The sequence below is a fragment of the Myotis myotis genome, unplaced genomic scaffold (genome assembly GCF_014108235.1).
Source record: "Myotis myotis isolate mMyoMyo1 unplaced genomic scaffold, mMyoMyo1.p scaffold_m19_p_10, whole genome shotgun sequence".
NCBI classification, from domain to species: Eukaryota; Metazoa; Chordata; class Mammalia; order Chiroptera; family Vespertilionidae; genus Myotis; species Myotis myotis.
Genome location: NW_023416314.1, coordinates 41,490,717 through 41,506,025, shown reverse-complemented (window position 1 = coordinate 41,506,025; position 15,309 = coordinate 41,490,717). Strand labels below are relative to the sequence as shown.

Sequence of the window (15,309 nt, the reverse complement as noted above, 5' to 3'; positions counted from 1 at the left end):
CTATAGGGGAAAGAAGTCACAACTTATGAAGGAAGTGAAGCAAAGCAGAGTCACAGAAATAACTACATAATCCAAAGACAGTAAGTTAGGCAAATAAAAGATTCGAAGTTTACAAAATTACTAGGTGTTTTTAGAAGAAAAAATATATACTGTTACTAGCTATGACATAGTAAAACATATCAACATATCATATTGTTTTGTTGTTTTAAGATGTAGTTCGTTTATCAACATTGGGTCAGAAAAGCCCAACTGTAGGGGATCTTATCACTAGAACCAGTCTCAAGCAACCTTATGCATCTCTGCTCCCTCTCCAGTGCTTGGGAGCTCTCAATTGCTCTCCTGGCTGCTGGGTAGGTGAGGGGCCCACCCTACCCCTGCCCACAGAAGGGGGCTCAATATACTTTAGCCACCTCACCCAGGAGCCAGTGCACAGATCCCTTTGGAGGACACCTTCTCAGCCCAGCAGGGACCAGGACCAGGGAGGCCAAGACAGGTGGTGATGGCACACCCTGTGTGAGCTGAGGAGCAGCAGGCCTGGTAAACCCCTTCAGGGGACCAGAGCCTTCCCGAACACTTCTCCCTGCATGGTGACCCACAGCCAGCATCAACAGAGCCCCACAAAGACCTGCTGCAAGCTGGCAGATAGGCTGATGTGAAGGGAGGGTGGCAAGAGCCAGCCAGCTGGGGGTACAGAAGGGTCTCAATGCCCTGGGGTAAAATGCTCAGGCCTGGGCTACCCTCCGAGCTCCTGCCACCCTTCCCCTTCCTGTTGACACCAGCCCCAGAGCCCTAATCTTCAATGGAGTTGTCAAACTCCTCCCAGTCAGACACACTCATCACCTCCGAGGCGAAGTCCAGGTCGGCCTGGCAGTCAGGGGTCCCATGGGATGGCTCCAGGAGCAGGGAATGGGGCAGGGTGAGCACACAGGCCGCCAGGCCCAAGATGGAGTTGTCCAGCCTGGGCCCCTCCTCCCAGCAGTCCTTCTCCATGTCATAGATGTGCATGTAGCCCGTGCAGCTGCCACGGTTGTGTGAGTGGCCACTTAGCACATAGATCCTGTTGTCTAGCACAGCAATGCCAGGCTCACCATGCCCTGCTGGGAGTGGGCAGAGAGATTAACACTGCCTGGATGTGCAGCTGTAGCAGGCCACCTGGTGCACATCCCTCCTGTAGCCAGCATCATTGTTGCTGCCCCTGATCACATACAGCTTGTTCAGGAGGGTGGCCATACCATGCCAGGCCGGCCGCATAGGCCCATCCACCAGAGTGTGCCAGGTGTTGCTGTCTGGGTCATAGCAGTGCACCTCTCTTAGGTAGTCCTCCTCTCTGTGGCCGCAGGTAATGTAAATCTTCCCCTCCAGTGTGGTGCCAGCATGGGCATACACCTCCCTCTTGAGCGGGGCCACATAGGCCCAGGTGTTGGTGGCAGGGTCATAGCGCTCCATAGCATTCAGGTCAGTGTGGTAGTCACAGCCCGCCACTGCACAGATGTACCCAGCCACGACACACACACACACACACAGGTTGGCATGCTCCTGCTGCAGGGACTGGATCTGGAACCAGCAGTTGTGCCGCATGCCATATCTCCAGCATCGGGACTCAGCACAGAATCCCTGGACACTGTTGTCCCCTCCAATCAGATACACAAAGTTGTTGAGCACTGTGATGCCCTGGTTGGACATCCAGGGGACCAAGGAGGCGGTGAAGTGCTTCCACTTTCCCAGCAAGGGTTTCAGGTACTTGGCCTGGTCACTGAGAACAGTGGATGATGTGGAGTCAATGTCCCCAAAGCCCACAATGCACTGGAAGTCTGACTGCAGCTCCGTCTGTGGACTCTGTAGGCTGGGCTGCAGGTTCTCGTTTTGGTGGTACATGAGAGCATTGGCCACTGTGTTCCTCGGTGGGCTGGGGTCCAGCTTGTCATGCAGCCACTGGAGGACCTCAGGTTCCATTAGGGGAAATCACACTGTCTCAAGGAGCGTGGCGGGGGCGGGGGGGTGGGGGGGGTAGGGGAGAGGGGGGCAGGGGGTTTGCAATGAGATCTGGTCTGCTTGCACCTGCTCCAGGGTATAATGGTAGAGCAGGGCACCTTCATATACCTCGGTCTTGCAGACCTCCAGGCGGTTGCTGTTGAGGGAGTAGACCTTCTCCAGAGGAAGCTGGCAGTACTTGTCAGTCCTTGAGAAGGCCACAAAGTTTTTAGGTGTCCAGCTGCTTGGTCAGATGGTTCAAGTCAAATAGCTCTGCCAGCCAGTAGACATCAAGGGTGTTCTCCTCATCCACCTAGGACACAAGGAAATCACAGCAGAAGTGGATGATTTCTGGGATCTGAAGCTGGCAGGCGACAACCAGCGTTTCCTGGACATTGCTCATGCTGATCTTCAGCTCAGAAGTGTACATGAAATGCAGGATTTGGCACATGGCATTGTAGGACACACCATGGATTAGGAGCTCTTCTTGTTCCATTTCCTTCAATCCCCCGGCAAACATTCCTCCGAAGTAATCACAGGATGCAGCCAGCAGGATGCGATGGGCTTCGATGTGTCTCCTCTCCACCACCAGGACTACATCAAAGAGGATGACACTGTCCCGAAGAGCCAGTAGCCCCCGGAGCAGGGCCTGGGAATGCTGTGCACTTCGGTAGGTGTTGACACAGTGTGGATGTGAGGGCTGCGTGGGCAACCTGCACAGCTGGGTGAACTCCTGCTCCTTTACCATTCTTCTTTTTTTTTTTTTTTAAATGAAACTCTTTTTTTTTTTTTTTAATATATTTTATTGGTTTTTTTACAGAGAGGAAGGGAGAGGAATAGAGAGTCAGAAACATCAATGAGAGAGAAACATCGATCAGCTGCCTCCTGCACACTCCCTACTGGGGATGTGCCCACAACCAAGGTACATGCCCTTGACTGGAATCGAACCTGGGACCCTTCAGTCCGCAGGCCGACGCTCTATTCACTAAGCCAAACCGGTCAGGGCATCCTCTACCATTCTGACCACCACAGCATACCTTACCACCTTGGCCATCAGCTCAATCCCTGGCAGCATGAAGCCAGGTTTGCAACAAAGGGAAAGGGACAGCTCGGGAAGAGGAGAGGAGGAAGTGGGTCCTCATTTCCAGACGGGGAAGCCTCGTAGGGGTGCCCACTCAGCGACCCTCTGGAACGAGCCTCCCAGGAAGCAGAGTTGGAGCATCTGGGCGTACCAACCCTGTGGTCCCGGCCGGCCAGCCTAACAGAGGCCTGGCGCGAGGGAGGCCTGGGGGAGAAGCCGCAGGAGGTGGCAGCGGCCCCGAGGTCTGGTGTGCCCAGGATTGGAAGTAGAACTGGCAGCCGCAGCTTCAGGATCAGAGATTTTGCACTGACAGCACGAACTCTGGCTTCTGTTAGGAAACCGCCCGGGATGGGAAGGCTGGGATCTCTTGGCTGCAGCCCCCAGGACCCAGACCCTGCAGCAGCCAGGGGTCCCGCCTGCCGTCCCCCCACCACATCAGGCCCCTGGCCCTCCTCAGGCCGCTGCCCTGCGCCTGCATCTGCTCCCATGTCGCCGGGTCCCCGGGCTGCTTCCCTGGGCCCTGTGACCTCAGCCGGAGCCAGCCCCTTTGCCACCCGTGCTCCCTGCCACCTAGTCCGTCCGCTATCATATTGTTTTAAAATCACCTTGCTGCCAACTCTAGATGATAAGCCTAGAAGGAAGTCTTAGAGATAAGTCTAAAATATTAGCTTAGGGACTCTTTCCCCCTCCCCACATGGGAGTCTGTACTTGTTCTTCAATAAATATCCACCTTTGCATAAATAAAATAAATAAATAATAAAACATTAGCTTACATGTTCACCAGATTGCAAATGTGCCATTATCACATTTTCTCATGCAAATCCTAAACATTCATAACAGTCTTTTCCACCTATTACTAAGCCAAGAAAAATTAAACATTTATAAAAAAAGAAACATCTATGCAATGGTCAACCAATTCTTTGATATGTCACCAAAATTCAGCTCCCTGTCTTTTTGAAGACAACCTCTGTGCCTGTGCTTTGAATCTTCAACCTATTCCCTATCTCAGGAACCATACTCTACCAATGATCATTTCACTACCTTGAATATTTGTTGGGGTCCAACCCCAGCAGGCCCAGGGGATCCCAAAGGTGTGGATGGAATTGGCAAAGAAGGAATGACACAGAGGCAGTGTTCAGGTGATCATCATAGCCAGGTTCTGTAGCCAAGTTCTCTCACTAGGTTCTCCAGTCAGGTTCTGTGTGTCATTGTCTTGTTACATCTGTATTTATACCAGTTGATTTTAATCCTATCAATTGCAAAGGTTAGGGCGTTTCTTATCTCCATTCCAGGAAGTAAAGATTATGTAGCTTAAGCGTGATGGTTCATAGTTAAAGTGATTAACTACCCGCCTGGCACTTAGTTAAGGGGTTTTATCCCCTCCCTAACTTCAGGGAAAAATCCCTACCTGGGGAAACAACCTTTCTCTGAGAGGTGACCTTGGTTGAAACACATAGCGCCAAGGAAGGGAGCAAACATATTAAGAACAGTATGCCATATACGCCAGGTCCCTTGAAACATATGCTGTGCAGATGTTTCTTCCCTGCAGCGACTGTGTCAAGCAGCAAGGATGGACTGACTTTCGGCAAATATTCAACCAATCAAATGTATTCTATCCATTAACTTCTACTGAATATTTAGACATTCAGAAAGATAGAGAATAATATACTTTGTACTTATTACCACCTATCTCAATTAATTAGATACTATAAAGTCTAATTATAATCCCACTAGAGGCCCGGCACACACGAAATCAGGTGTGGTTAGGGTCCCTAGGCCTAGCCTGGCCTCCATCACTGGCCTCTGGCGCCCTGCGACGCTGTGAAGCTCCATGCCCCAGGGCGCTCCTGCTCCACAATGCTCACGGCCCCTCGACTACTCTGCGATGCTCCCCCTGCCCTGCCACTGCTTCGCGGAAACCCCCACCACGTGACTGCTCCGTGAAACTTCCTGCCGCGCAGTAACTGCTCCACTAAGGTCACTGCCGCCCCACTAAGCAGCCTGCCGCCGCCACTCAACAGTCCCCAGTCCCGCCCACTGCCACCACACCCTCATGGCAAGTGGCTCGGGGGCCAGGGAACCAAGAGGTGCTCTATGCATTTCATGGTGACCAGTCGACCATTTGGTCATTTCAGTCGTGACGGCACCTGGCTCTTTATATATTAGGTTACCTTCTTATACATTTTGACCTTTTAGCATTTACATATGTTCTACATTTTCAAAATTTCTGGTTGCATATTTATTTATCCTCTGCAAGTTGGTTTTAATTCAATATTGTATTAGAGCCCTAGCTGTTTTGGCTTAGTAGATAGATCGTCGGCCTGCGGACTGAAGGGTCCTGGGTTCGATTCCGGTCAAGGGCATATGCCTGGGTTGTGGGCTCGTTCCCCAGTAGGGGGTGGGCAGGAAGCAGCCAATCAATGATTCTCTCTCATCAATGATCTCTCTCTTTCTCTCTCTCTCCCTTCCTTGCTGAAATCAATAAAAATAAAAAATATGATTCTCCAAAGTGAACATGTAAGTATTTTCTATTTACCAATGTATGAATGAGTTCCCTGTGTTCTATAATCTTACCAACCTTGGCATTATTAGCCTTTGCATTTTTATCAAACTGATGAGTATGATATACCTCATTATAATAGCTTTTGCACTTTTATCAAACTGATGAGTATGATATACCTCATTATATTAACTTTCATTTTCCTAATTATTAGCAATATTTATCATCTCACATGTTTATTGGCCAATCAAGTTTCTTCTTCTATGAATTATTTTTTCACATCCCTTGCCCATGTTTCTATCTGGTTCTCTGTCTTTTTCTTATAATCCTTTGATAGTTAATATACATTGCAAATATCTTCTCCCAGTCTGAAACTTGTTTTGTCACTGTTTTTGGCTCACAGAAGTTGTAATTTTAATGTAGTCAATTTTCCTTTATGTTGTTTTGCTTATTATATTTTAAGAAGTCCTTCACTATTGTGAGGTCATATATATTCTCCTAACAAAATATAGGTTGAAGCATTAAGTCATGATGTCTACAACTCACTTTCAAATGACTCAGCCAAAAAAATTAAAAAAAAAATACACACACACACACACACATATATATGAAAAAATATCAGTAATCTTTTGATCTAAGCAGAGGTGGGTGTATGGATGATATTCATTGTCCTTTTCTTTAAACTTACTTGAATTTTTGAAATTCATAGTAAAAAGTTGAAGAGGAAAATAGATATCTATTTTCTCTATATGCTCTTCTAAAAGATTTTACTTTCACATTTAGATTAGTTTTTCTTGAATTTATTTCTGTATATAGCATGTAAAAGGGAACTCTAATTATACTTTCCCCATAGGATAACCAATTTCCCTAGCACTGTTTTGCTAATAAAATGCAATGACACCTCAGTTATTCATGTTCCCATATAAGCCTGAATCTATTTCTGTGCACTGTTATGCTCCAGTGTTTTGTTTTGTCTTTTTTCCTACCCCAGAGTAAATACCACACGTCTTGATAGCCTTCCAGTAGTCTTGATATCTGGGCTTTTTCTTCAAAATTGCCTTCCAGTTTCCTTTGGCTGCCCTAAGAAATTACCACTTAATTTGGCAGCTTAAAATAGAAATGCATTCTCTCATAGTTCTGGAGGCCCGAAGTTCAATATCAGTTTCACTAGGCCAAAATCAAAAACACTCCCTTTAGTGGCTCAAGGGGGAGACTATATTCATTGCCTCTTCTAGCTCTGATGGATCCTTTGCTTGTAGCCACATTCCTCCAATTTCTGCCTCCATCTTCACATTGCCTTCTTTTCATCTACATATATCAGTCTCTCTCTCAGCCTCTCTCTTCTCTTACAAAGATACTTTTGATTGTATTTAGGGCCTGAATAATTTTTAAAAATATACTTTTATTGATTTCAGAGACAAAGGGAGAGGGAGACAGAAACATCAATGACAGAGAATCATTGATCAGCTGCTTCCTGCACATCCCCCACTGAGGATCAAGCCTGCAACCCAGACATGTGCCCTTCACCGGAATCGAACCCAGGACTCTTCAGTCCACAGGCCGATGGTCTATCCACTGAGCCAAACTACCTAGGACCTGCCTGGATAATTTAGGATAACCTTCCCATGTCAAGATCTTTCTTAATTATATCTACAAATACCATTTTTCCTTGTAAGGTAATATTTACAGGTTCCAGAGATTAGGGCCTGCTACCTTTGAGCAGCCTACTCGATTATTCTTAGTCTTTTGCTCCTCCATATAAATTTTAGAATTATCATGTTGAAATTTTGTATGGAATTATACTTAATCTACAGTTTAAATTGGGAAAAACTGACCTCTTTGCAATATTAAATTCATTTTTTAAATATAAAAATCACCTTATTTTTTAATGTCCAACTATGTTTGAAAATTTTCTCCTTAAGAGCCTTCTCTATCTTTTATTAGATTTGTTCTTGGGTAACCTACCAGTATTATAAATAATATATTTTTAAACTTAATCTTCTAATATCTAAGGTATAAAAATTTAATTGATTAATTTATATTGAACTAATATATCCAAATCTTTTGCTGAAATTTCTAATAGACCTGTTTTTAGTGGATATTTTTAACCAATTAAGAAAGTTATTTTCGCCGAAACCGGTTTGGCTCAGTGGATAGAGCGTCGGCCTGCGGACTGAAAGGTCCCAGGTTCGATTCCGGTCAAGGGCATGTACCTGGGTTGCGGGAACATCCCCAGTAGGAGATGTGCAGGAGGCAGCTAATCGATGTTTCTCTCTCATCGATGTTTCTAACTCTCTATCTCCCTTCCTCTCTGTAAAAAATAAATAAAATATATTTAAAAAAAGAAAGTTATTTTCTGTATTGATTTTGCTAATTTTTATTATGACAGAGTATTAAATGGTATAAAATATTAGTGCAATGGAGTACATTAATATACTCTTGATAGCACATCCTTGAATTCCTGGAATGAATCAGCTTGCTAAGGGTGTTTTGTTTGTTTGCTTTGTTTTTTACAGATTATTGGACTCTGTTCCAGTGTTCCCTTTCCAAAAAATAGCATCACTATTCATCTTCTTACTCTACCTATACATAAACTCAGAAACAATCCTTGGCTCATCATATCCAAAACGTCATCAAATTCTGTCAATTTTACCTCCAAAACTATCTTTTGAATCTATTTCTTTCCATCTCTACTTTCACCTCCTAATCCAAATTACCATAATCTCTAGTACAGACTACTATAAACATCCCTTAATTAGCTGGCAGTATTTACTTATAGATAGATAGATAGATAGATAGATAGATAGATAGATAGATAGATACTAGAGGCCCGATGCACGAAATTCGTGCAAGAGTAGGCCTTCCTCCCCCCAGCTGCCAGCACCACTTCCCTCCGGCACCTGGGCTTCACTCAAAGGCCCAGTTTCGTCTAGAAGGTCATCTGGAAGGACATCGGGTCTAATTAGCATATTACGCTTTTATTATTATATACTAGTGGCCCGGTGCATGAAATTCATGTGGGGGGGGGGGGCCGGTTCCCTCAGCCGAGCCTGGACCCTCTCGCAATATGGGACTGCTGGCTCCTAACCGCTCACCTGACTGCCTGCCTGATTGCCCCTAACTGCCCTCTGTGCCAGCCTGATCTTGTCCCCAATGGCCCTCCCCTGCTGGCCTGATCTCACCTCCAACTGCCCTCCCCTGCCGGCCTGATCACCCCTAACTGCCTCTGCCTCAGCTCCCACCACTATGGCTTTGTCCAGAAGGAAGTTGGACGTCGGAAGATGGCCGGTCAACCCGGTCTAATTAGCATATTACCCTTTTATTAGTATAAATTATGTAGGATAGGATTGCGTAAAATGGGGGGAGGGAGCCTTTTTCAGCAGGAGGAGATGCTCTTGGCAGACATCTATATCTGGATTGATAGCCAGCCATATGCACTATACTGCCAAACCGGTCATTAAAAAATTGAACCACTTTCTTACACCTTACATCAAACAGCTGTTGCCCTTAAAACCCCTCCTCAGCCTCCACCTTAGGTTCTGCCTTTGCAGTTCACCCAGATTAAGTTCTGACTGGTTGGTTTCGAGGCCAGTCAGCGCTAAAAGCTCTGCTTCTTAGGCAGCCATTGCCTCCTGGCACTTCACCAGGATAGGTTCTCATCGGTCAGTTTCAATGCCAGTCAGCGTCAACAGGCCTATCTCTGGGCCTGATCAAAGAGGCGGGGCTGATCAGCAGCCCCCAAGGAGGCCCGGAGAGAAACAGATGTGCGGTTGCTGGCAAAGGCCAGAGAGAAAGAGAGAGGGAACGGCTGATAAACAGCTGCTAGTGAGGCTGCGGATCAGACCCTGCCTTTGTCTTCGTGCCTCTCTCCGGGCCTGATCCGCAGTCCCCTTGGCAGTCAGTGCTGGGTCGCCACGGCAAACCAGCACTGACTTCTGGTGTTCGGTTCAGCCTTTGGTCATTGTGGATGTTACAGACCCTGGCTCTTTATATATAAATATAAATACACACACACACACACACAATATATATACATATACATACACACACACACACACACACACATATATATGTATGTATTTTATTGATTTCAGAGAGGAAGGGAGAGGGAGATAGAAATATCAATGAGAGATAATCATTGATAAGCTGCCTCTGCACGTCCTACACTGGGGATCAAGCCTGTAACCCGGGCATGTGTTCTAACCTGGAATCGAACCATGACCTCCTGGTTCATAGGTCGACGCTCAACCACTGAGCAATACTGGCCAGGCAGTATTTACTTTTTTCAAAACCTGGCTGAGATATAAATTCACATACCATAATATTCCCCATTTAATGTGTACAATTAATGGCTTTTGGTATATTCACAGAATTGAGCAACCATCACTGGAATCAAGCTTAAAATTCATTATCAGCATTTGTCCCCCTCTAATTCATTTACCACACTAAAGAGATGTTTCCAGAATGCAAGTCTCATTTAATCAGAGCAGAAGTGATTTAAACGTTCATTAAACATTTCTGTGATCAACTGCCTAGTTGTTCAGGCCAACATTTATTTGCCTAGTCAAAACCATTTCGGAATTTTAAAACTGACTATAGATGATGCATACATACCTAGAAAGTTGTGGGCGGTTGGTACCAGCATTGAAGAGAGTGGGAGAGGCATGGGTAAACCACCTCTCAGAAAGAAGGTTGTATGTTTCAATAGCAGCATCAATATCTTCTTCGTGAATCCCCACAGATACCCTCATCAACATATGTTGTGGTCTTTCAGCCACTAAAATCAAAAGAGTTTTCACATGATGGAACATGTCAGACAAACTAGGCTAGACATGTACCTGAGTCAAAAAGAAAACAATTTTAAAAGGCAGACAATTAAAAAAAAAAAAAAAGCAGGACAATTATTCATAAACTAGACCTAAAGTTAAAAATGTTAGTCAGAGTTTAGACAGAAATATTAAGGCAAATAGCTCAAAGCTCTATATTCAGTATAATGCACAGAAAATAAAACACACAAACATCTTTATTCTCACCTTTTCCATTGATCTTCAACAAATAGGACCGTTCTAGCGTCTAGAAAAAGCAAAGCAACCAAAAAACGTCCAGAACAGTTCTTAAAGACACAGTAGATATAACATTCACAATGAGTCAATCTACTTAAATCTTCTCGGTTTTCATAAAATTTTAAATGAAAGTAATAATATATTTACTCTTACTAACTTCAGTTGGAACATTATCAATTGGCTATTTGTTTTGGTAAAGACTGCATGAAAATTTCTGGAGAAAGTCAGCTCTATATTAATATGTATAACATCAATAGCAGAAGTTACAGTATTCACCATCATCACAATGGTTAACAGGTATAAAGTACTTATAACAGGCTAGGCATTGATCTAAGCAACATACTCACTTATCCTCAACAGAATTTGTTGTTAAAATTATATTATACAGATGGAAACCACCGTGCAATGCCAGAATTATAAAGGTTGAATGACTGAAAATCATAACTTTTGCAAGAGAGTCACTGTGTCTGGAGAGTACAAAGTGAGATGGAGAATGGGTAGAGATGATTTGGGGATGTAGACTATCTATACTAATAAAAGGGTAATATGCTAATTAGACTGGACATCTTCCAGTCATCCTTCCAGACAAAGCCACAGTGGTGGGGGCCAAGGCAGAGGCAGTTAGGAGCGATCAGGCTAGCAGGGAAGCAGTTGGGGGGGGGGGGGGGTAGAGACAGGCCAGCAGGAGGGCAGTTAGGGGTGGCGAGGCCAGCAGGGGGGCAGTTAGGGGGAGGCCAGGTTGGCAGGGGACCAGTTAGGGGGCAACCAGGCTGGGAGGGCACCAATTAGGGGGTGGTCAGGCCGGCAAGCAGAGGCAGTTAGGGGCAATCAGGCGGGCAGGCAGGCAAGCGGTTAGAAGCCAGCTATCCCAGATTGCAAGAGGGATGTCCTGGAATGAAGAGGGTGCAGTCTGGGCTAAGGGACCCTCACCCCACCCCTGCACGATTTTCGTGCACCGGACCTCTAGTTAAGCTTAATAAAAGATTCTGAAGAAAAAAAATTATATTATACTATCCCCATTCTAAGATGAGGAAACTAAACACAGAGAGATTAAGTAACTTGCTAGTAAGAAGTAGAGCAGAACCTGGGGTGTGGAGTAGGAGGTGGCAGTGGAGGAACTGAGACAAAGAGAGAAAAATGCATAGACATGGACAACAGTGTGGTGACTGCCATGGGGAGGATTGAGGAGGAGAGGTGGAGAAGGGTATGAGGGCATAAATGGTGATGGAAAGAGACTTGGGGTGGTGAACACACAAAATAATGTATAGATGATGTGTTGTGGAATTGTGCACATGAAACTTGTATAATTGTTTTAAGCAGTAGTAAATTAAATTTAAGAAAAGGAAAGAGGGGAAAAAAAAGTAGAGCCAAGATTCGAACCCAGGTCTAACACCAACATTCAGGTTCTCAATCACAGTTTACCAACACGAAAGTACCTAGAAAAGCACTTGGCACACAGTAGGGATTCAATAGTTGTTGCATAAACAGTAAAACAATATCGAATCATTATGGCAAATTATCTGCATAACTCCTCAGGTAATCCAGAAGTAATATTTAGAAACTCTGAAAATTGCAAATGGGTAAGCTATATTTCTTTAATTCAAACAACCACTATCCATCTACCCCACTAATTCCCTAGGTACATCCCAACTTCCATCAACTTATTGCCCTTATAACTGTATCACTAAACATAAACAAAAACCTGTATTTCCTGACTTAAGGAGAAATTCCCGTATATTTGAAACCCATTATTTACCTTAAAGCCAAAGTAATTATAAGAGAAATCTCGGTCATAGATAATGGCAGAATTCAGGCGCTGATGAAGGTAAAAAAAAGATCCCATAATTAAAATAATTAAACTTATTTGCACAAAATCAACAGTTCAGCCCTGACTCCAGAATTAAAAATGACATAGGATAATAAAGAGGTACCACTAAGTATTATTGTTATAGAACAGAAATCCACATCTAATGTTAATTTAAAAAATTTATATAAATTCAGTATCCTAATTAGGCTTAAAAACATATACTCAAGTAGATCACTTTTAAGTTATTGAGCAAGATCTTTCAAATTTTTACCTGAGCAACCTTGTTAGGAATTAGTTTGGCAATGTTCCCTAATATTTTGAATGCTCACACTCTTTGTCTCGGCAATTCCACTTAAAGGATTTATCTTACCAATGTACTCTATAAGCAAAACACTACCATACAAGGATATCCACTTCAGCAAAAAATGGAAAACAAATATTCACCACTAGAGCAATTAACGTATAGACAACATTTCTATAAAATAGAATACTATGCAGCTCTTCAAAAGAATAGGATTAAGTCATAAATACTAATACAGAACTATCTGTAATAAAGTATCAGTAAGAACACTGTGCACATACACATAAAGGAAAAATTTATGTGTATGCACACATGTATTACAGAATAGCCCTGGAAAAATATATTTAAAATAATAAAATGTTGTTTCTAAAGAGGAAAGCTAGTATTCAGAGAAGGAGAGAGAATTACTTTTTTATCTATATGTTTTATAGTATTTACATTTTTAAAATGTGCTGTTGCTTAAAAAAAAAAAAAAGAAGAAAAACCTATGCCCTAGCCAGTTTTTCTCAGTGGATAGAGTATTAGCCTGTGGACCAAAAGTTCCTGGGTTCAATTCTTGCCAAAGGCACATGCCTGTGTAGTGGGGGACATGCAGAAGGCAGCCAAACAATGATTCTCATCATTGATGTTTCTCTCTCTCTCTCCTCCCTTCCTCTCTGAAATCAATAAAAATATATTTTAAAATATTTTTTTTCACCAGGAAAGCATTACACATACATCTTTATTTGCCAAAACAATATCCAGTGTTGACTGGGCCACCATGGGAGAGTGTTTGCCATTATGTGGATTTATGTAGTTGTAGAGGTCTTCCATCACATCTAAAAAAAATACAACAGAAAATAAAAATGTCAAAACCACTTAATGGAGAGCTAATTCACTCTTCCAGTAATAGTTTAAAACAATGGTTCTCAAATCATTTTTTTCATCCTAGTCCACCTCAAGGCTTAGCATAGAAAGTGCTCAACAAAGATATACATGCTGAATATATAATGCCTCAGTTGAGAAAACAAGCTTCCAGAGTTAGAGTGAACATAGGCTTATTGTTTTTACTTTTTGTTAAATAAAAACAGGAGTGAGGATATTTTTCAACTGATTTTTTTTTAGAAAGAGTGGAAGGGCGGGGGTAAGGGAAAAGAGGGGGGGGAAGAGAAGAGAGAGAAACATTGATGTGAGAGAGACACAACCATTGGTTGCCTCCCACACACACCCTTGGATCAAACCTGCAACCTAGGTATGTGCCCTTGACCGGAAATCAATCCCTGGACCCTCTGGTGCACAGGCCAATGCTGCAACCACTGAGCCACACCAGCCAGGGCTGAACATAGGCTCTTTGAAAAAGATTCCCAGGTGATTAATACACAACCCCATTGAGAATTATTGGTTGAAAAATTTTTTAAAAAGCAGAAATTATAATCTCTTCTCAAATTTTTTACCCTAATAAAATTTCAACTTGAAATTCAGAATCTATCATACTAAGCAGTTCACATCTGTAAATGCACATTTAGTAAGCTCTTTCATTTGCTCTTCTTTAAGGCATCATAGCATTAATTGGCTCTCTGTATTTATGTATAATACACACACACACTCACAATGTTGGCATTTTTATTGAAATGGACTTGTATATATCAATACAATTCTGGGAGAACTGATATGTTTACAATATATCTACTAAAGAGGGAAAAATACACTGTTTGAGGCCCAGCACAACAGATCTGGAATCAAGAGCCAAAGATTTCTGTCATCGTCTTACTATTGGACTTATTATATACCACTTTTTATATACCAAACAAATTATTTAACCTTCCCTTGCCCACATTCCCTGAGCTATAAAATGGCAGCAACTGAGTAAAGTATTTGCTAATGGGACACAAGATTAACTGCACCATTTTGTTTAATGCAGAACTTGTCAATATGTGCTACTCATTTTTCTGAGCACATCACCACCAACTACTTCAAAATGGGCTTCAAAAAGAAAGAAAGGGAAAAAAGCGTGCATACAAGAAAACAAAAAGATCCACTGACCTTTCCATTCAGCAAGTCAGCAGCATGGGGGAATGGGAAGTTCTAGTGCCCCCTCTGCCACTAACTTGCTTTTTAAAAACAAGATGTAACTTTTCTTTTGTCATTCTAGTACCCTTATAAATTTTCTAGGAATATTAAATTATTTCTAACCTTTCCTCTAGACTCACCACTGAATACTTTCTTTGTTTCTTTATGCAAGTTAGAGACAGCAATCCTTGCTGCCAGAATGGCATAGTCAGGGTGCTTAGTAGTCAAGGTTGCAGCTGTTTCAGCAGCCAAAGTATCTAGTTCCACAGTAGTGACCCCACTGTATAAACCTTGGATTACTTTCATGGTGATCTGAGCCTATAAAAACAAAACCAAGAATTACTTGAGCTTTCCCAAAAAACAATAGCTTCCTTAGGATGGCAATAAAGAAAACAATCAAATGTATATCAAAATAAACAGTCAACTTCCTTTTAAAAAAAAAATCTTAGAATGGTTAGCAGCGGGAAACCTCATAATGAGAATTCATAAACCAACAGAACTGCCAGAAAATGCATACTACATACACAGTGAAGAGAT

General features: G+C 43.0%; 1 protein-coding gene and 1 pseudogene across 8 annotated transcripts in view; both read right to left on the bottom strand.

Moving 5' to 3' along the window:
* RRM1 (ribonucleotide reductase catalytic subunit M1) overlaps positions 1–15,309 on the bottom strand; it is a 56,825-nt gene that overhangs the window by 27,402 nt on the left and 14,114 nt on the right. For 4 of the 8 annotated variants that reach the window (XM_036325179.1, XM_036325185.1, XM_036325180.1 and 1 more), the window contains 5 exons: positions 14,913–15,090; positions 13,441–13,541; positions 12,372–12,431; positions 10,586–10,625; positions 10,167–10,329 (listed from right to left, as the gene is read on the bottom strand). In XM_036325179.1, coding sequence (XP_036181072.1) covers positions 10,167–10,329; positions 10,586–10,625; positions 12,372–12,431; positions 13,441–13,541; positions 14,913–15,090 — 542 coding nt within the window. Of the gene's footprint in view, positions 1–10,166; positions 10,391–10,585; positions 10,626–12,371; positions 12,432–13,440; positions 13,542–14,895; positions 15,091–15,309 lie in introns of those variants that run through there. The other 4 variants (XM_036325182.1, XM_036325183.1, XM_036325184.1 and 1 more) reach the window with 4 other exon arrangements.
* Positions 7–2,769, bottom strand: LOC118664724 (annotated as a pseudogene).